The sequence below is a fragment of the Tamandua tetradactyla genome, chromosome 21 (assembly GCF_023851605.1).
Source record: "Tamandua tetradactyla isolate mTamTet1 chromosome 21, mTamTet1.pri, whole genome shotgun sequence".
In the NCBI taxonomy this organism is placed as follows: domain Eukaryota; kingdom Metazoa; phylum Chordata; class Mammalia; order Pilosa; family Myrmecophagidae; genus Tamandua; species Tamandua tetradactyla.
Window position 1 is genome coordinate 59,411,113 of NC_135347.1, and position 20,899 is coordinate 59,432,011.

The following is a 20,899-nucleotide window of genomic DNA, read 5'->3' on the forward strand; positions in this document are numbered from 1 at the left end:
CAGATCAGAGCGTGCTGGCACCGAGGACAATCAGATTGGCTCCACTTGGGTATCTGTGCCTGGGCCCGTCTGACTACATTAAACTCCTTGGAAACTTCCCGCTGGTCGAGTAGGGAAGACATCCTCACCAGCCTCTGCGGGGCTTGTCTTGGCAGCTGAACTGTCCTTAGGAGGAGACCAGATGCCTCATCAGAACCCCAACCAGGTGGCGTTTTCCAGCCCGCGGAGCTGTGAGAAAAGATAAGCCCAGTCTAAATTCTTGGGAAAATAGCATCAGAACAAGATTTAAAAATGGATGTAAACAAACAGAAAATATATATAAGTGTAATTGTAAAAATGAATGAATTTTGAGTTCAGAAGTGACTGCAGAAGAATGAAGCTGAGGCATGCGCTCGTTTATTACTTCAGCAAATGTTTGCTCAGTACTTATCATGTGTCATCAAACAAAACAGTTCTCTGTCCCTATGGAACTTATGTGTTAATGAGGAAGAGAAAGACACTAAAAGAAATATGTAAATTACACAGGGTATCGGAAGTCAATAAGTGCTTGGGAGAAAAATCAGAGAAGGGGGACGGGAAGTGCTGGGGGGATTCCAACTTAAATAGGGTGCTTAGGGAAGCCTTCAGTGAGAAGGTGACATTGGAGCAAAAGCTTGAAGGGAATGAGGAAGGAAGCATATAAATTATCTATTACTGCATAACAAATCACCCCCAAAATGAGCCCCGTCAAACGATGAAGTTTTCTTCCTCTCCCAGTTTCTGCTGGCAGCGATCCGGAAGTGGCTCGGCTGGGTGAGTCCGGCTCAGGGACTTTCCCTCGGCTGCAGCCGTGTCCAGCCCATGTTCCAGGCGGGGGAGGGAGGGGAGGGCTCGGCTCCCCCTCCGGAGGGAGGAATGATCAAGGGATTGTAAACATATTTTATCAAGGTGCCGCCATGGAGGACTGTGGTGCTGCTTTGGAAGCAGGGAGGCGCTTCATGCAGGGGAGGCGGCAACTGCAAAGGCCCTGAGGTGAGTTCTCAGGCCCTGTGCTCCAGGATGCTGGAGCAGGTGCACGAGGGGGAGAGGAATGGGGAGGGAGGTTACGAGGCAGGGTGTGTGTGGGCCTTGGAGGGCCTTGTGGGCCGTCGTAAGTACCTTGCATGAGGTCGGAAGCCTGTGGAGCATTTTTGAGCCAAATGAGACATGACTTACCTCCTGAAATGGAAATTGTGGCTGAAGCAAGGATAGCTGGAGGAGGGGCCTGTGAGGAGGCATCTGGACAGCAGTTAGAGGACACAAGTGTGTTGACAGCAAGAGTTTTATGGAAAAGTAGCGTCTCCATTACACACTTACCCACCACTAACATCCCGAATCATCTCTCCTCAGCCTGTGAAAAAGACGGTAAGTCAGACCTGAGTGGCTTTGCCACTTACTGTCTGTGTGATTGGAGGTACGTAACAATTTTTCTGTACCTCCTTTTCCTCATCTGTAGTTTGGGGACAAGCAGACCTACTTCTAGGGTGTCTTGAAGAGTAGATACCTGATACACTGTAAGCCGTCAATAAATCTATCTCTTCAAGCCCTCTAGCGCCTCACCTCGTCTTCCGCCGGTGGCTCCTTCCCACAACCTTCAGAAAGGAGGACTCCACGGAGACAGTGAAGAGACAGAAGAGGAGAGAGGTCCAGAGGCTGAGAGCTTACTGTTCTGTGAGAACAAAATGAATGAATGAATAAATGAACAAAATGAGTCACGTTGACTTTTAATGCCCACACTGCAGGGTTTGAGCCCTGCCAGCTCATGCCGTCTGGCTGCAGCACCCGAGGTCCTGTGTTGGAGAATAAGGCTCTGGGGGTGCGAGGGCAGGAGGCGACCTCCTGGGCATGGCCGCAGCACTCACCTCCTCACCGTTGTGCAGTCGAACCCTTCTGCTTCTCTCCTCTGCAACGTCTGACCTAAAGAATTAAGCAGTAAGACTCTGGACACCTGAGCGTTGGGAGACTTTGATAGATCACAAGGCAGTTTAGCAAGAAACCTCCTCCCGGATGCCCCAGATTTTAACTAAAGGCCCTTGTGGTCACAGAATGCAGGGAAAGGCAGGGCTTGAGACAGTGCTGACTCAGAGGGAAGAAGGAGAAGAGAACTGCTCTTTAGGCTTTTTTCTTTGTAACCTACCTGGTTGGATTGTTGAAAGGATTAAATGAGCATTGAGAGAAAGGCCTGCTGTGATTGTGCTCAGATGTAATTCCAGGAGAAAGATTTTCTCCTAATGCCGACAGCAGCTAGCCCCTCTGCAGGGCCCACGGTGTTTCCGTGATTTGTACATGTGCGCTCACCCCTTTGCATTTCACAACAACCCAGGGGGGCAAGTCCTCCTAGAGACTCCCTGCTCGCAGGCGGGAAAGAGGGGAGCACGTGGGGCACCAGCTTCTCCACAGCACCCACCTGTTTTCATTCCCTGTGGGAGAGGCCATGGCTATCAACCAGTATCAGTTCTCAGTCACTCGGGGGTGTATCCGTTCAGTAAAGCTGCCAGAATGCAGTATACAAGAAAGGGAAAGGCTTTTAAAAGGGAATTTATTAAGTTGCAAGTTTACAGTTCTAAGCCCATAAATATGTCCTAAAAAAGGCATCCAGAGAAAGATACCTTGGCTCAAGGAAGGCTGATCTGGGAAGGCACGGGGCTGGCGCCTGCAGGTCCTTGTTCCTGGTTCCGTTGCTTCCAGCTTCTGATGCCAGTGATCTCCTCTGTAAGCATCTGCAGGCCATCACTCAGCTCCCCTGGGACACAGCTGTGGGTTCTGGCTTGCCCAGCATCTCATGGGAAGGCACATGGGGATGCCTGCTGGACTCTGCCCTTGTCTAGGCATCTGCTCTCTCTGTTGTCACTCCAAGCATCTCCAAGTATCTCCAAACATCCATGTGTCTCTCTCAGCTCTGAAGCATCTGTTCTCCAAGCATCTACATCTGCGGTCTCTCCAAAATGTTTCCCCTTTTAAAGGACTCTAGGAAACTAATTGAGACCCACCAGGAATGGGTGGAGATGTGACTCCTAATCTAATCAAAAGGCCACACCTACAACTGGACATGCCACATCTCTGTGGAGATAATCTAATCAAAGCCTTCTGCCCTGCAATATTGAATCAGGATTAAAAAAGAAATAACCTTCCTTGTCCCTTCCGTGTCAAACCCTGCCTTAATCCTGGGTACTTTTAACCTCCAAATGGATGGCCCATCCCATGTCCTGCCTTCTCCCTTCCAAATCCTTTCTCCCCCATCCACTGCCACCTCCCACCATCCTGAAACAACCCCTCCTCCAAAGGCAGGGACAGGAGTCTCCTTCCATCTCATTGCCCAGCCACCCCTCTGTGGCTGGTCTTCACTCTTCTCGAACTTCTCTTGCCCCCAGTCGGCTCTCTTCTCCTTTCTTCATGTCTTTACTTAGGGAGTTTAGATTCTTCGATCCATTGATTCGGCAGCACTCTCCAACACTCTGCATTGCCAAGCCCGTGTCTTTCCATCACCACCATCTGGCAGTACTGCCAGTGCCCGTTTCCTGAGCCTGGACCCCAGTAGCTGAGTGCTGGGGGGAAACAACCCCGGAACTGATGAGATCCATATAAACCAGTGATGACCAAACGGAAGAGAGTCCTTAGCAGTGCCTGCAGCCCAATCTCGGTTTACGAACTACAGCAGAAGTCTGGACTTGTTTCACTTCTACACAGTTACTAGGGTTTTGTTAATGAACAGGTAGAACACAATTAGTATACTTACCTTGTTTTTCCTTTAAAGTTCTTTTTGTTGAAGATGAAGTTTGGACTTATAGTTGACCACCTGTACTTTTAGAAAAGCTTCAGAATAAAGTAATTCAATTGACAAATAAATCTGGTTATTATACAGATAAGTATTAAGATATAACATGGACAGTGAGAACATTAAGTTTTTAGAAATTTTATGCAATTTAAAAATATATGAATAATATTTTACTCATGCAAATTAAGCTAATAGAAAATTTAGCACCTCACTTTTTAATATTTTTACTGTAAACAACAAACATACAAACATTCTTGACATACAAACATTCTATACATGGTTACAATCGATGGCTCGCAGTATCATCACAAAATTGTGTATTCATCACCATGATCATTTTTTTGGACATTTGCATCTCTCCCCTGGGACACAGCTCTTTTTTGGACATTTGCATCTCTCCCCTGGGACACCCTCTCACTAACCACTAGTATTTCAATCTACTCAATTTATTTTATTTTATTTTTTCACATGGGCAGGCACTGGGAATTGAACCCAGGTCTCTAGCATGGCAGGCGAGAATTCTGCCACTGGGCCACTGTTGGATTGCCCTACTTGATTTATTTTGTGTTCCCCACATTATTTGTTTATTTTTTATCCATATTTTTTACTCATCTGTCCATACCCTAGATAAAAAGAGCATCAGACACAAGGTTTTCACAATCACACAGTCACATTGTAAAAGTTATATCATTATACAATCATCTTCAAGAAACGTGGCTACTGGAACACAGCTCCACAGTTTCAGGCAGTTCCCTCCAGCCACCTTAATATACCATAAACTAAAACAGGGATATCTATATAATGTGTAAGAATAACCTCCAGAATAACCTCTCAACTGTCTGAAATCTCTCAGACACTGACACTTTATTTTGTCTCATTTCTCTCTTCCTCTTTTCAGTCGAGAAGTTTTTCTCAATCCCTTGACATCAAGTCCCAGCTCATTCTAGGACTTCTATCCCATGTTGCCAGGGAGATTGACACCCCTGGGAGTCATTTCCCACGTAGAGAGCGGGGAGGGCAGTGACTTTGCTTTTTGTGCAGGCTGAGAGAGAGAGGCCAGATCTGAGCAACAAAAGAGGTTCTCTGGGGGTATATCTTAGGCCTAATTTTATGTAGGCTTGGCCTATGCTTTGTGGGGACAAGTTTCATATGAACAAACCCCAAGATTGAGGGCTCAGCCTGTTGATTTGGTTGTCCCCACTGGTTGTGAGCATATCAGGAATTCTCCAAATGGGGAAGTTGAATTCTGCCCCTTTCTCTCCATTCCCCCAAGGGGACTTTGCGAATACTTCTTTATTCACTGTTCAGATCACTCTGGGATTTATCAGAGCATCACGCAAAACTGGACAAACCAACAAAACCTCATGCCTTATTCAAGGTTCCATATACTTGTGGTATTCAATTAAACTGACCATATAAGTTAAATTAGGAAATGCACTAGCCAAAATATAAATTTTGCACCAAATAAATATCTCTCCCTTTATTCTCACACAGAAGTTGAATTTTAAAAATATGAATGACCATCAATTTTTAACACACTGCAACATTGACATTCCTTTGTTCTTCCTCATGCAAAAACATTTTTAAATTTGTACATTTAGTCACTATCATTATATACTCTAGGCATTTCTAGATTATACCATCTCAGTCTTTATCATCTCTCTTTCCTTCTGGTTTTATATGTGCCCCCAGCCCTCCTCCCTCGATCATTCTCACATGCAGCTTCTTCAGTAGCATCTCACTTTTACAAGGTGAGAAAATAAGTCCTTAAGAGTGAGAAGACTTGTTTTTGGATAAGGTTAACATAAACATTAAGAAAGGATATTAGTAACTGTTTTTTAGGTAAAGTTCTGAGATGATTAGGAAGAACTTTCCACAACTTTCATTACTAGCAGTTTGAGAGCAGCATAGACTGACAGGCAGAATTTACTTTTATAACCTTTCTATAACTTTTTGTAGTTAGCAGTGACTATAAAGAAAACTTACTTTCTTAAAACTTTCCACATCAATCTAGGGTTTAAAACTTCTACAATTTTGTATATTCATTCAGGGCTTGTTGTCAGTAATGACTATAAAACTTACTACCCTAACCTTTCTGTGACTTTCCATATTTATATGTATTCAGTTAAAAATGATTATAATAAAATTTACTTTTATATTAGGAATTTGTTAGTGTGTCAAGTTAACCTGTTGCAAGACTGTACTTGGAGGCAGTTGGTGGCTAGTAAGTTCTGCTACTACAGACATAGGGATTATTTAAAACCTTTTGGGTGAGCAGGGCAGGAATCCTATCCTTAAGTTCCTGCCACTTAAAAGCAAATAGGTATTGAGAGTTCGGGTGAAGAGGGATAAAAAATGAGTTTTTAAGATTTAGAACTGAAAACTTGAAGGCAGTTAGGGGATATTCCTGGGCTAGCTTGGGATGCCTTTATTTTATACAGATAGGTTTATTTACTTACAGATCCTCTCCAGTGCTAAGAGGCCTTGATTTAGTGGGCTCCTTGGCGCAAACAAGGAGCAACTCCTGACCAGGTTTACTCGCGGGCTCCAGGTGCCCCCGTGAAGTGCAGATCTCAGGGACAGTGAGAATCTAACGGGACACCAGAATGTCCTTGAGCCTACAGAGGAGAGAGATTGTGAAGATTAGAGTTTCAGCTTTACTGGCACCTCCCTTAACTAAGCAGGTCCGAGTAGAGGTAGACCCCTGGAGGCAGTTGAGGACAGAGTGGCTCCCGTGTTAATTAAATTAATAATCACCCAGGGCTCCTCAAGGTTGGTCAGATGTGAAGTCAGCAGAGCCACACGTGGCCTGGGGCACCTCAGATGTCTTCCCTTATGAGCAGGGCTTCTTCCAGAGACAGGGCAGTCCCTGGTGGCACCTGGGGCAAGGCCCCCGTGGGTCCCGAGATGGAGGGTGGTCTTGAGGTTTCTGGCACCCTCTCAGCCAGTGGCCCTCTGACCCATGGTTCAGCAAATCCCCTGAGGCTGGGAGCCATGATTTGGGTGGCTTCGAGGGGAGAGGGTGCTCTTAACAGCCGCTACCATAAGCTGCGTCTGTCCCCTGGTTTTTGCTTGCCTCTCTGCCTTCTCCTCCTCGGCCTTGCTTCAATTGTTAAAGGTGATGTGTTACTAGTGGGAGTTTGGGACCCATGGAAAGCTTTTGCAGCTATTTCTGAATGGGTGCCTAGCCAAATTTGACCTTCCCAGGAGTCTGGGCTCTCATTAGTATACTTTTTGGGCATTCACTAACTTTCCTGGAACAGGGTCAGGTTTTCCTCTTTCTACTGAGTGATTTCCTTAGCTTATTACAATTAATCAGCTTAAGAGGACATTTATTTTCATGCTTTTAAACAAACAAGTATTTTTCTTCTCTAATGGAAATTGAGACGTGGGCATAACACAAGTGACAAGTTTTTTGTATTTGCTTGTTTGTTTAGGTCCTTGTTGTGACAGCTATAACTATCTGGGCATAGGAATTTCTGACTACTTACCCTGCCTTTTACAGGCTGGATGGTGCTATTATAGAGTCCCATTGGAGGACTGTGCTTCCCCATTTTTTGAAAAGGAAAAAGAGGAGACCTTTCATCCCCTAAGTTTTCTGTTTCCCGAGGGCAAAAAAAGTGCATAATTAAGAAAACTTTTATATTCAGCTGCAGCAGGTTTTAATAGAGACTGAAGAAGGAATCTGGGGATGAGGCAGTTATTTAAAATATTTGTTTACTTCCATGAAAAGGAGTTATGAGGAAGAAGTTTCTGAGTTTTCCTGGGCATAACTTAATTTGCAAGAGCCTGTTATGTCTTTGTCTTGATATAACGCTCTAAAAGCTGTTTGTAAGGAAGGAGATTTAACTGTAGGATAGGCTGTAGCTGACCGTCCACTTGTGAGCCAATACTTGCCTTCCTTCTGGCCATATTGTGCTGGATGGTACTGCAGTAGAGGCCCCACCCATCGAGAGAAGGCAGATTTCCCCACCGGCACCAGCATCCAGGGTCACCTGGCCACTGTGGACCAGGGTCTCACCCTCAGGCGTCCCCGGAGTCCCTGAAGACTCGAAAGATGCATGGCCCAGGACTGTGCTGAAGCTGCGGAGCTGACCCACTAGTCTTCCTAGAAGAGTGTGTGCTCTTAGAGGCACCACCCACTTCTAAGGAAGAGAGCTTCCTGGGTGTCTGTGCTCTTAAACTTACTGCCTAAGAGAAAGGATTTGCCACAAATAACTCTAGGGAGGGAATTTCCCAGATGCCAGCTTCAGGTGTTGCTGTGATTGAGCTAGAAGGAAAGAACATCTGGCAAGGAAACTGGGTTCCTTTAAGAACAAGGCTTAGTATATGCTTTCTAGGGAAGCAGAGGGTTTAAGTGTAGACATGTTATAGGGCAGGGCCAGCAATGTGGCTCCCTCTGTCCTTCATAGCACAGATTTTAGAAAGTGAAAGCAAACTCAATACTAGTAGCTTCCCCACGAGAAAAGCCCACCAAGCTTTTAACCACACCAGAGAGTGACAGTAGGGAGGAGAAACTGCAGCCCTAGCAAGTGAGGGCTAGAGAGCGCCGCACAAGCAGGCAGAGAACAGGAGGGCTGCGTACTCTTTTGAGGAGAACTGTGGTTTACTGGCTTTTACAGGGTCAGCTTTAATTAGGATAGCCGGGGCTCTGACTTACTCTGCAACCCTCATTTTTGGCTTTTCGGGGGAGACACTCCCACTGGAATGTACCCAGTTCCCTTGGGCCTAAACTAGAGGTGACTCCTTAGAATGTTAAAGATGACACCTTGTTGGGGACAAGAAATCTTATCCCAGAATCTTGTTTTACAAAAGACAGGATGTCCCAAAAGGCATAGAAAGCCAGACAGAGAAAAAAGGAAATTCTTACAAAAGTAGGGAAGAGAACCTCTGTTGAAGGGGTGAAAAGAGGAGCAGATTCAGCAAGAAGAGTCTGGGTCTTCAGAGGCAAGGAAAAGAGAGCGCGGGAAGTCTCAGAGAGCCAAAGAGAGAAAGACAGAAATACAGAGGCGGGGAACTCAATTTGGCTCCTTGGCTCCCATTGGTCTCCTGCCCAACACAGGGAGAAACCCCCAATCAGGCCCCAAACGCCAGAATCACCCGCCACTCTGAGTCCCCTTGCACAGCATGGATTCACGGCGCCTGCAACGTCCAAACAGGGAGCCAGAGACTCAGGGCAAGCCAAGGCCATGTCTTGGGGGAGCCACAGAGACAGCGCCGGGATTCCTAGAGAAAGCAGTGAAAATGAGGACATAGGAGAGGACAGCAGTGAGTCAAGCGAGAAGGAAACAAAGCAGCACATGGCCAAGCATCCCGTACTCAGCATTCCAGAAGGACAGAGAGAAATAGTTCCTGGCTGGCTTGCCAAAATATGTTACTGGATTTCTGTTTCCTAGGTTCTTGGCTATGTAGTAAGAAAGAATTCAGAGACACAGCACAGATAGGGCAAGTAGGTAAGAAGTTTACTAAGTACACACACAGAAAAAAGGAGCATGTGTGCACTCTTGCAAGTAAGGAAGGATGGAGGGTGAGAGGCAATGGGCAATGTGGGGCCATTTGCTTTTATAGATTCACTTTACTTATTCCCTCTCCCCCTTCCTTGTTAGGGGCTCTTTCCTCCAACCTCCCTTCTCCCCAGGGAGGTGCCTGGTAGATAGAGCCTTCTCCATAGATGGCTCACTCAGGTGGGGGTTATTTGCTTCCAGGGGATCAGCTGTCACCGGGTATTTCCCACAGATGGGCAGCTGCTGGGCAGGACATCTGTGTGGGACGCAGGGCCTGCTGACTTGGATTAACCACCCTTGTTCAAGGGCTCCTTCATGATTTTCTCTCTCCCATCTCTGCCTGCTCTAGCCTGCCTCACTCCCTTCCTGGTGATTTTTCCCTGACGTTGGGAAGGCTTCCCTTCCCTCACGATGCATTTCTCCTTGAGGACCCTCTTGCCAGAGGCCTAAGTCAGAAACACTTCCGCCCATCAGCAATGCTTAATGCACGGATTGGCAAGCTTTTCCTGTAAAGGGCCATTTAGTAAATATTTTAGGCTTTGCAGGCCATTTGGTCTGTATTGCAACTACTCAAGTCTCCTGGCATGGAGCAAAAGCAGCCACAGACAATCTAAAGAAAACCAAGCCTCAGCTGATAGATCATTAGAAATAATTTTGATGAAAAAATCACTGTGATTTTAGGCAAAAAAAAAAACAAAAACAATCTTGGAAGAAATTCAAAGTGAATGGCCTTATGGTAACAAAACTCCTTCAATTTCCATCTATTTGTGTGACCAGAGAATGTCAATACTTATATCCACAGCAATGAAAAACAGGAACGGGACTCTGTCTCACACTAATAATCAGTATTCATTATCCCTGATGACCCTCATCCACTTCATTACCATGTACATTACTAATAAAAGTTTGCTTTTGTGTTTAATGATTATCAACATGTATAATATATTTATGTTTGATCAATTAGTGCTAACAATAGTTATACTGATAATCCGAAAATATTTTAATACTTATTTATGGTCAAAGGAAATTTAAAAAGATACACATAGGATATCTTTTGCAAAGATTTATCTCTTTTTCAAAGAAATAAGAAAGGATGATAAGAAAATTTCTAGTGTAAAATTATTACATTAGAATAAAAATTCTGTGGGGGAATATATGGAAATAAAAATACAAATAACATATATACTAATAATGAAAACGTAAATTTTATCACTATTAAAGAAAAGTTGGCTAATTTTTAAAAATAGGTTATGATGATTAAGTTAATTATATACACCTCTCAGGTTGTTTTCAGTAGCTGCCAAAGAAGTCTGAAGAGAGTGAAGTTTGCTGCCCCCCACTACTCAGAACAGAAGTGGGGGAGCCTAAGCCTGACGCCTGGACACCGGGGTTTCAAAGAGGTGGGGTTTACTGCTAGGCAGGAAGCAGATCAGATAGCCTATCAGCCTAAAAATCTGTCTCCCCAGATCTAAGGAGTTCAGGGATTTTATGGATTCAAGGGAAGGTGGAGTGGTGACTATCACAATAGCAAATATAAGCAAAGGTTAGAACTACGTTAGAATAACCATCACAACAGTAAGTATAAACAAGGGCTCAGACCAGTTCAGAGAGTTTCAGCACTTTCAGGCATTAACTTTTATCTATTCCACAAAATACTAGAAAGTAAAAGAAAAAGCATCTATATAATGATTCAGTAATTATAATCATTTGATACCTCTGAAGTCCTGGTTACCTTACAACCTCACTAACAGGTGAAAGCAAATATTTCAAACATCTCAGAGCAAATTCTTCAAACACAGACATTTATTAAATATGTATCAACAAACGGGTGTAACGCGGTTTCCCAGCTGCCATGTCCCCTGAGCAGGAGGACACCAATGGACAGAGATGTATGCAGAGCAGAGCGAGGCCATCGGACATCCCCGTAAATGAGGGGGTGCTTTGGGCTGCTTGGCCATGAAACCGCAGGTCCTGGGCAGTGAAGGCCCCAAGCTCGCTGATACTGCTGGGGCAGGTGACAGGCGAAAACCTTTTAGTCAACTGGCAAGCCTTGGGGGCAATTCCTGTGACAGCCCACTCTCACCATGCATTGTAGCGTTTAACACGCCACTGCTTCCACCGATAAAAACACACCTCCGACACTTGGTATGCTAATCAGCAGAGCCACAACAGAGATTAAGAAATGGGCAGCAGAGGCACTTGTGGCCACCACTTCTGGACTGTGGCCTTTCTGGTGGTAGCTGGCTTCCTGGAGCATGCAGTCGTGACAGCAGCCTTGGTTACAGTTCAGCCTAAGGAGCACACAAATATCACACTTATACTGCAGAATTTCCAAGTGAGGACATGTATCAGTGAAGTGAGTGTCAAACCACCGATATGTTTAGATAACACTGAGTGTCTTTCAAAGTGTCGTACACTTTCTTTTAAAATGTTACTCTTTATAACATGCTATAAATATAAATCCTTTCTATTTATGATAAAAATTTACATATCAGCTTTAAAATGAACAAGGTGAGTATATAATTTCTAATAATTATTTTAAAAGTTAAAACAAAAAATTGAAAACCCTTCAAGGCTCTTGATCTCCTTGGGGATGGAGGAAATGTGCCTCCACGGGCTTTGTGTAAGTTTGCTCAGCCCCCCCCAAAACCCCCCAGCGCTCTGCATATTCCAGAACTAGGAGAGCAGCCTTCAGGGCAGGCAGATGCCTTCTGCTCCTGCAGTTCATACAACTACAAGCGGCTCATCAGGAGAATTCTGGAACGCAAGCTCTGCTCCAAGGGGACCTGCTCACTCCCCCTAAACTCGAAGCACTTGACCCTTAAATAGGAGCTTTTCTTAAAAAAAAAAAAATTGTTTTATTTTAGTAGTTGTCCTAGCCCCCATGACACAATTCTGCTTTTATGTTTAAGTTTTAAAGAAGATTTGTGCCTCTTATTAAACTGAAAGCACCACAAGAGCAGGGAATAACTGATTAGCTGACCACCATATTGCCAGTGCTCAGCAAAGGGTCTGACTGGCCCCTGGTATGAACCGAGTAAATAGCTGTTGGATGAAGAATGAGGTGAGGTGAGGAGAGAGGGAAACTGGATCCCCTGGGTCAAAGCCAAAGATAGCAGAGGAAACTGGCCAGAAGCCATGCAATGGGATCTAGTGGTCCTGAGGAATCTGAATGGAAGCTGCTGAGGATGGGAGACAGGAGACACGGGCAGCCAGGCCAGGCTCCAAGTGAAGCAGGTCAAGGGCCCTGGGAATTCATAAGGCTGACCTTAAAAATGGATTTACATGACTGAATTATATCATTATAATTGCATTTTACTCCTTCCATTCCCTAAAAGGAAACACCCTTCCACCTCTCTCCTTAGCTTTGCCTGCTTATCTTTCAGTTTCTATTTTCTTGCCCTCCGTACATGAGCTCTTACATATCTTCTTTCTTTTTTGCTAGAGAAATTGTGGGTTTACAGAACAGTCATGCATACAATACAGAATGCCCACACACCACACCAACACCAACACCTGGCATCAGGATGGAACATTTGTTAGAACTGATGATAGCACTTTTTAAATATTGTACTTCTTTTTAACAGTTGTAACCTTTGCAAAAATTGATGAAAGACAATTAAAATAATACTGTTGACTATTGTCCATAGTTTATTTAGGTATATTTCCCCCTTTACACCACCTGATTATTAACACCTTGTATTAGTGTCTTATATTTGTTATAATTTATGAAAGAGCATTCCTCAACCTGTACTATTAACTGTAGTCCATCATCTCTATAGGGTTCACTATATTGTACAGTCCTATGTTTTATCTTTTAATTTTTATTCTAGTAACTTATACGACCTAAAGTTTCTCCTTTTAACCACATTCACCTATATAATTCATTATTGTTAATTGCACTCACAATTAGTATGCTACCATCACGACCAGCCATTTCCAAACTTTTACCTAAATCAACCTAAATAGAAATTCTGTACAAATTAAGCCTCAATTCCCCATTCTCTAAACACAATCTATACCCTGGTTAGGGTATTCTAAATCTTAACCCTGTGAATTTGCTTACTATAATTAGCTCACATCAATGAGATCATATAATATTGATCCTTTTGTGTCTGGCTTATGTCATTCAGGATAATGCCTGAAAGGTTCACCCATGTTGTTGCATGTATCAGGATGTCATTCCTTTTTACGATTGAATAGTATTTCATTGTATGTACATACCATAATTTCTTTATATATTCATTGCTGATGGACACTTGGGTTGCTTCCATCTTTTGGCAATTGTGAATAATGCCACTATGAACATCGGTCTGCAAATATCTGTTTAAGTACCTGCTTTCAGTTCTTCTAGGTACATACCTAGTAGAGGGATTGCCAGATATGGTCATTTTATACTGAGATTTCTGGGGAACTGCTAAACTGTCATCCACAGTGGCTGCACCATTTTACATCTCACAACAAAGAATAAGTGTTCCTATTTCTCTTCATCTTCTCCAACATTTGTAGTTTTCTGTTTTGTTTTGTTTTTTTAATAGCAGCCATTCTTCTGGGTGTGAAATGATGTCTCAGTGTGGTTTTGATTTGTATTTCCCTAATAGCTACTGATATTGAGCTTATTTTCATGTACTTTTTAGCCATTTATACATCCTCTTTGGAGAAATGTTAATCAAGTCTTTTGCCCATTTTTAAATTAGGTTGTCTTCTTACTGTTGAGTTGTAGGATTTCTTTATATATTCCAGATATTAAACTTTTATTGGATATGTGGTTTCCAAATATTTTCTCCCATTAAGGAGGTTTTCTTTTCACTTTTGTGACAAAGTCTTTTGAGGTAAAAAAGTTTTTACTTTTGATGACGTCCCATTTGTCTATTTTTTATTTCACTGCTTGTGCTTTGGGTGTAAAGTCTAAGAACCGTTATCCAGCACAAGATCCTGAAGATTCATCCCTATATTTTCTTCAAGGAACTTTATAGTCCCAGTTCTTAAATCTAGGTCTTTGATCAATTTTGAGTTAGTTTTTGTATAAAGTATGAGATAGGGATCCAGTTGTCCCAGCACCATTTGTTGAAGAAAGTATTTTTTCCTAATTAAGTGGACTTCACAGTCCTGTCAAAAATCAATTGGCCATAAATATGAGGATCCCTTTTTGAATTCCAATTTAATTCCATTGGTCAATATATCTGCCCTTGTGTCACTACCATGATGTTTTCACCACTGTAGTTTTTAATATTCTTTAAAGTTAGGAAGTGTGAGTCCTCCAACCTCATTCTTTTTCAAGATGTTTTGGCTATTTGAGGCCCCTTACCTTTCCAAGTAAACTTTATAATTGGCCTTTCCATTTCTGAAAAGTAGGCTGATTGAGATTGTGTTGAATCTGTAAATCATATGGGGTAAAATAGACATCTTCATGATATTTAGTCTTCATATCTTGAGCATAGAATGTCCTTTATTTAGGTCTTCTTTGATTTCTTTTAGGAATGTTTTATAGTTTTCTGTGCACAAGTTCTTTACATCCTAGGTTAAATTTATTCCTAGATATTTTATTCTCTTAGTTGCTATTGTAAATGGAATTTTTCTTAGACTTCCTCCTTAGATTGCTCATTACTAGTGTGTAGAAACACTGCTGATTTTGGCATGTTGATCTTGTACCCCACTACTTTGCTCAATTCATTTAGTAGCTTTGTTGTAGATTTCTGGGACTTTCTATATGTCATCTGCAAATAATGAAAGTTTCAGTTCTTCCTTTCCAATATAGGTGACTTTTAATTCCTTTCCTTTAACTGCTCTAGCTAGAACTTTCACCCAATGTTGAATAACAGTGGTAACAGTGAACATCTTGCCTTGTTCCAGATCTTAGAGGAAAAGCTCTCGGTCTTTCATAATTGACTATGATTTAGCTTTGGGATTTTCATATATGTCCTTTATCATGTTGAGGAAATTTTCTTCTATTCCTATTTTTCTAAGTGTTTTTTAATCAAAAAAGGATGCTGGATTTTGTTGATGCCTTTTCTGCATTAATGGAAATGATTATAAGGTTTTCCCCCTTTGTCTTGTTAATGTGATTTATTACATTAATTGATTTTCTTATGTTGAATCACCCTTGGGTACATGGGATAAAACCAACTTGATCATGGTTTTATCTTTGCTATAATTCTTTTAATGTGCTGTTGGATTCAACTAAAAAGTATTTTATTGAGGATTTTTGCATCTCTATTCAAAGGAGAAATTGGTCTGTAATTTTTTGTGTGTGTAGTATCTTTATTTGGCTTTAGTATTATGGTGGTGTTGGCCTCATAGAATGAATTAAGTACGATTCCCTCCTCTTCAATTTTTTATTTGAAGAGTTTGAGCAGGATTAGTATTAATTCTTCTTGGAACGATTGGTAGAATTCACCTGTGAAGCCATCTGGTCCTGGGCTTTTCTTTACTGGAAGGTTTTTGATGACAGATTCAATTTTCTTTATTTGTGATTGGTCTGTCGAGGTCTTCTATTTCTTCTACAGTCAGGGTAGGTTGTTCGTGTGTTTCTAGGAATTTGTCATTTCATCCAGGTCATCTAATGTATTGGCATATAGTTGTCATAGTATCCTCTTATGATCTTTTTATTTCTGTGAGGTTGGATGTAATGTCTCCCTTCTCATTTCTAATTGTATTTATATGTTCTCTCTTTCTTTGTCACTCAAGCTAAGGGTTTGTCAATCTTACTGATCTTTTCAAAGAACCAATGTTTGGTTTTGTTGATTCTCTCTGTTTTTTTCTCATTTATTTCTGCTCTGAATCTTTCTTCTGTCCGTCTGCTTGCTTTGAAATTAGTTTGCTATTCTTTTTTTTAGTTACTCCAGATGTCCAGATACATCTTTGATTTTAGCTCTTTCTTCTTTTTTGATGTATAGAGCTAATATGTTCCTCCTCAGCCCTCACTGCATCCCATAAGTTTTAATATGTTGTTTTCTTATTTTCATTAGTCTGAAGATATTAACTGATTTCCCTTGAAATTTCTTCTTTGACCCATTGATTGTTCAAGAGTGTGTCAACAGCCATATATTTGTGGAATTTCTTGTTCTCTGCCTGTTATTGACTTTCAGCTTCATTCCATTATCATCAGAACAGATGCTTTGTATAATTTTAGTCTTTTAAAATTAATTGAAACCTGTTTTGTGACCCAACATGTGGTCTGTCCTGGAGAATGTCCTGGTCTGTCCTGGAGAATGATCGATGTGCACTTGAAAAGAACCTACATCCTGTTGTTTTGGGATATACACTTGAGAAGAATGTATATCCTGTTGTCTGTATATGTCTGTTAAGTCTAGTTAATTCATCGTATAATTATCATATTATTCAAGTTCTCTGTTTCCTTATAGATCTTCTGTCTAGATGTTCTACCTACTGATGAGAGTGGTGTATTGAATTCTCCAACTATTATTGTAGACGTGTCTATCTTTTCCTTCATTTTTGTCAATGTTTGCCTCACGTATTTTGGGACACCATGGTTAGGTGCATAAATATTTATGATTGTTATTTTTTCTTAATGGATTGTCCCTGTTATTAATATACAGTGTCCTTCTTTGTCTCTTTAAGTCAAAAGGATTTGAAATCTCTTTTGTCCAATATTAGTATAGCTTCCCCAGTTCTCTTTTCTTACCATTTGCAAGGATTATTTTTTTCAAGCCTTTCACTTTCAAGTATTTGTATCTTTGGTTCTAAGGTGAACCTCTCACAAACAACATATAGTTGGGCCATGCTTTTTTATCTATTCTGTCAATGTGTGTCTTTGATTGAGGAGTTTAATCCATTAACATTCAGTGTTATTACTGTAAAGGCAGGACTTACTGCAGCCATTTTGTCCTTTGGTTTTTATATGTTATATCTTTTTTTTTGGGGGGGAGCATGGTCTTGGAATTGAACCCGGGTCTCCCATATGTAAGGTGGGCATTCTAATCACTGAACTACCTATGCACCCTTGTTTTGTTTTGTTTGGTCCTCTTTTCCTTTATTGCAACCTCCTTTTCTGTATAGCTAAGCTTTGGGGATGTATCTGACTGATTCCTTTCTCATTTCTCTTTCTGTGGATTTTTAAAATACTTTCTTTATGGTTACCCTGGAGTTTTTATTATACAACCTATACCTATAACTGACTAATTTGAAAAGATATCAACTTAACTTCAATCGCATACACATTCTCTGAGTCTTCATTTCTTCACACTACACCAAGCCACCTCTCCTGTCATTTCCTTTCAACCTGCAGGTCTCTCTTTATTAATTCTTGTAGGGCAGGTCTTCTGTTGATGAACTCTCTCAGTTTCTATTTCTCTGTAAATATTTAAAACCCTCCCTGATTTCTGAAGGACAGTTTTGCCAGATAAGAATTTTTGGATGGCAGTTTTTCTCTTTCAGTAACTTAAATATATCATACCACTGCCTTCTTCCCTTTGTGGTTTCTGATGAGAAATCAGAACTTAGTTTTATTGAGAATAGATTGTATATGATGAATTGCTTTTCTTTTGCTCTTTATGTTTGTCTTTTGACATTTTGATTAGTGTCTCAGGGTATATAAATCCTAACAGTATTCTGTTCAGAATATGCTGCACTTCTTGGACATTTATATTTATGTCTTTCATAACAGTTGGGAAATTTTCAGCCATTATTTCCTTAAATATTCTTTCTGACTCCTTTCCCTTGTGTTCTCCTTCTGGGATACCCATGATGTGAATATCCTAGTTATTCTTTAGAATTGGCAGGAATGGTTTGGTTGGGGGTTGGCAAGTTATGATAGTAGCAATGTCTAACTGAAGCTTGCATAAGACTGACCTTCAGAGTAGCCTCTCAACTCTATTTGAACTCTCTCAACCACTGATACTTTATTTATTACACTTCTTTCCCCCCTTTGGCCAGAATAGCATTGTTGACTCCATGGTACCAGGAGTCATCTCCCATGCTGCCAGGGAGACTTTCATCCCTAGATGTCATGTCCCATGTAGGGGGAGGGAAAAGGCTTCTTTTGCAGATTTGGGCTTAGACAATTTCATTGTTCCCAAGAAAAAAAGATAGTCAATAAACACACCCTGACCAAATAGAAAATCCAACCCTCTCCTTAACTCTTGTCCTTCCCTGCATTATATACCCCTGATATTGCTGCAGTACTGTTGATATTTTCCTGTTAAACGTAGTATAGAGCATGCAATAGCAGTTTCCCCCGATAAACAGAAATTATACACTCTTTGTATAGAATTCATACCTTCCCAGTAGTTCATGCGAGAACTCATTTTCATTTGTAGTGTTAATTGGTGGGACACATGAGTCTATACAACCCCTTTCAATCATGTTCACCTTCAGTATGGTAATATTACTTATAGACCCACTAGTGAACTGCCTTCACTTCTGTCTATTCCCTTACAGTTACGTTCAACCACAATAGCAAACTGTTCACCCATCTCAAGCGTCTGCGTATCTCTAAATCCCCTATATTCGGTAATATAAGCCTCTGATTTTACCTTTATCATAGACATAAAAGTGAAATCATACAGTATCTGTCTTTTTGTGTCTGGCTTATCTCACTCAGCATTATATCTTGAAGACTCATCCATCTTGTCATGTGCTTCAGGACGTCATTTTGTCTTACTGCTGCATATTATTCCATCGTGTGTATATACCACATTTTGTTAATCCACTAGTCTGTTGATGCCCCTTGGATTGCTTCCATCTTTTAGTGATTGTGAATATTGCTGCTATGAACATTGGTGTGCAAATCTCTGTGTCACTTTTTTCAGCTCTTCTGGTTATATGCTGAGTAGTGGTATTGCCAAGTCATAGGGCAACTCGATATTTAGTTTTCTGAGGAACAGCCAGAATGTCTTCCATAGCGGCTATACCATTATACATTCCCACCAGCTGTACAAAAGAGTCCCAATTTCTCCACATCCTCTCCAACATTTGTAGTTTCCTGATTAATAGCAGCCATGCTTATAGGTGTGAAGTGGTATCTCATTGTAGTCTTGATTTCCATCTCCCTTACAGCTAATAAGAATGAGTATCTCTTCATGTGCTTTTTAACCATCTGTATTTGCTCTTCAGAAAAATACCTATTCATGTCTTTAGCCCACTTCATAATTGGATTGCTTGTTCTTTTGATGTTGAGTTGTATGATTTTGTTTATGTATACATATCAAACTTTATCCGATTTATTTTTTTCCTGCATGATTGCTCTCATTAGAACTTCTAGTACAATGATGAATAATAGTGGTGACAGAGGGCATCCTTTTCTCATTCCTCATCTTAGGGGCAAGGCTGTCAGTCTCTTACCATTGTGTACAATGCTGGCTATGAGTTTTTCACATATGTCTTTTATCATGTTGAGGTAGTTATCTTTGATTCCTACCTTTTGAAGTGTTTTTATCAGAAAAGAATGGTGAATTTTGTCACATTCTTTTTCAGCATCAATCGAGATGATCATATGATTTTTCCCTTTCAATTTGTTAATGTGCTGTATTACATCAGCTGATTTTCTTATGTTGAACCATCCTTCCATTCCTGGTATAAACCCCACTTGGTCATGGTATAATTCTGTGGGTATAACATGCTGTTGGATTCAATGTGCTAATAGTTTGTTGAGAATTTTTGCATCTATGTTGACTAGGGAGATTAGTCTGTAGTTTTTCTTTCCTGTAGCACTTTTACCCAGTTTTGTTATTAGAGTGACGTTAGCTTCATAAAATGAGTTAAGTAGTTTTTGGAAAAGTCTGAGCAGGATTGTGTGTTAGTTCTTTTTAGAAGGTTTGACAAAATTCCCCAGTAAAGGCACCTGGTCCATCATTGGAGCTTTTATTTGTAGGAAAATTTTTGATGATTGTTTGATTCTCCTTTCTTGTGATTAGTTTGGTGAGATCTATTTCTTCTTGAGTCAGTGTAGCTTGTTAGTGTGTTTCCAGGAATTTGTCCTTTTCATCTAAGTTTTCTAGTTTCTTGGTGTATAGTTGCTCATAGTACCTTTTATTAGATTTTTAATTTCTTCAGGGTCTTTGGTAATGACCCCCCACTCATTTCTGATTTTGTGAATTTGCATCCTTTCTCTTTTTTTCTTTGTCAGCCATTGATTTTATTGATTTTCTTGAAGAACCAACTTTTGGCTTCATTGACTCTTTCTATTGTTCTTTTATTCTCCCACTCATTTAACACTGCTTTAATCTTTTTTTTTATTAATTAAAAAAAGAATTAACAAAACAATTAGAAATCATTCCAATCTACATGTACAATCAGTAATTCTTAATAACATCACATAGTTGCATATTCATCATTTCTTCATACATTTGCATCGATTTAGAAAAAGAAATAAAAAGACAACAGAATAAGAATTAAAACAATAATAGAAAGAAAAAAAAAAAACCTATACCTCACATGCAGCTTCATTCAGTGTTTTAACATAATTGCATTACAATTGGGTAGTATTGTGCTGTCCATTTCTGAGTTTTTATATCCAGTCCCGTTGTACAGTCTGTATCCCTTCAGCTCCAATTATCCCTTCTCTTTTTTTTTTTTTTAATTAACGGGAAAAAAGAAATTAACCCAACATTTAGAGATCATACCATTCTACATATGCAATCAT

The 20,899-nt window shown here is 40.8% G+C and overlaps 1 protein-coding gene across 2 annotated transcripts in view; it reads right to left on the minus strand.

Moving 5' to 3' along the window:
* Positions 1-11,094: 11,094 nt before the first annotated feature.
* FCHO2 (FCH and mu domain containing endocytic adaptor 2) overlaps positions 11,095-20,899 on the minus strand; it is a 206,126-nt gene continuing 196,321 nt past the window's right edge. For both annotated transcript variants that reach the window (XM_077139486.1, XM_077139484.1), the window contains one exon: positions 11,095-11,588. In XM_077139486.1, coding sequence (XP_076995601.1) covers positions 11,584-11,588 — 5 coding nt within the window. In that variant the 3' untranslated portion in view covers positions 11,095-11,583. The remainder of the gene's footprint in view (positions 11,589-20,899) is intronic.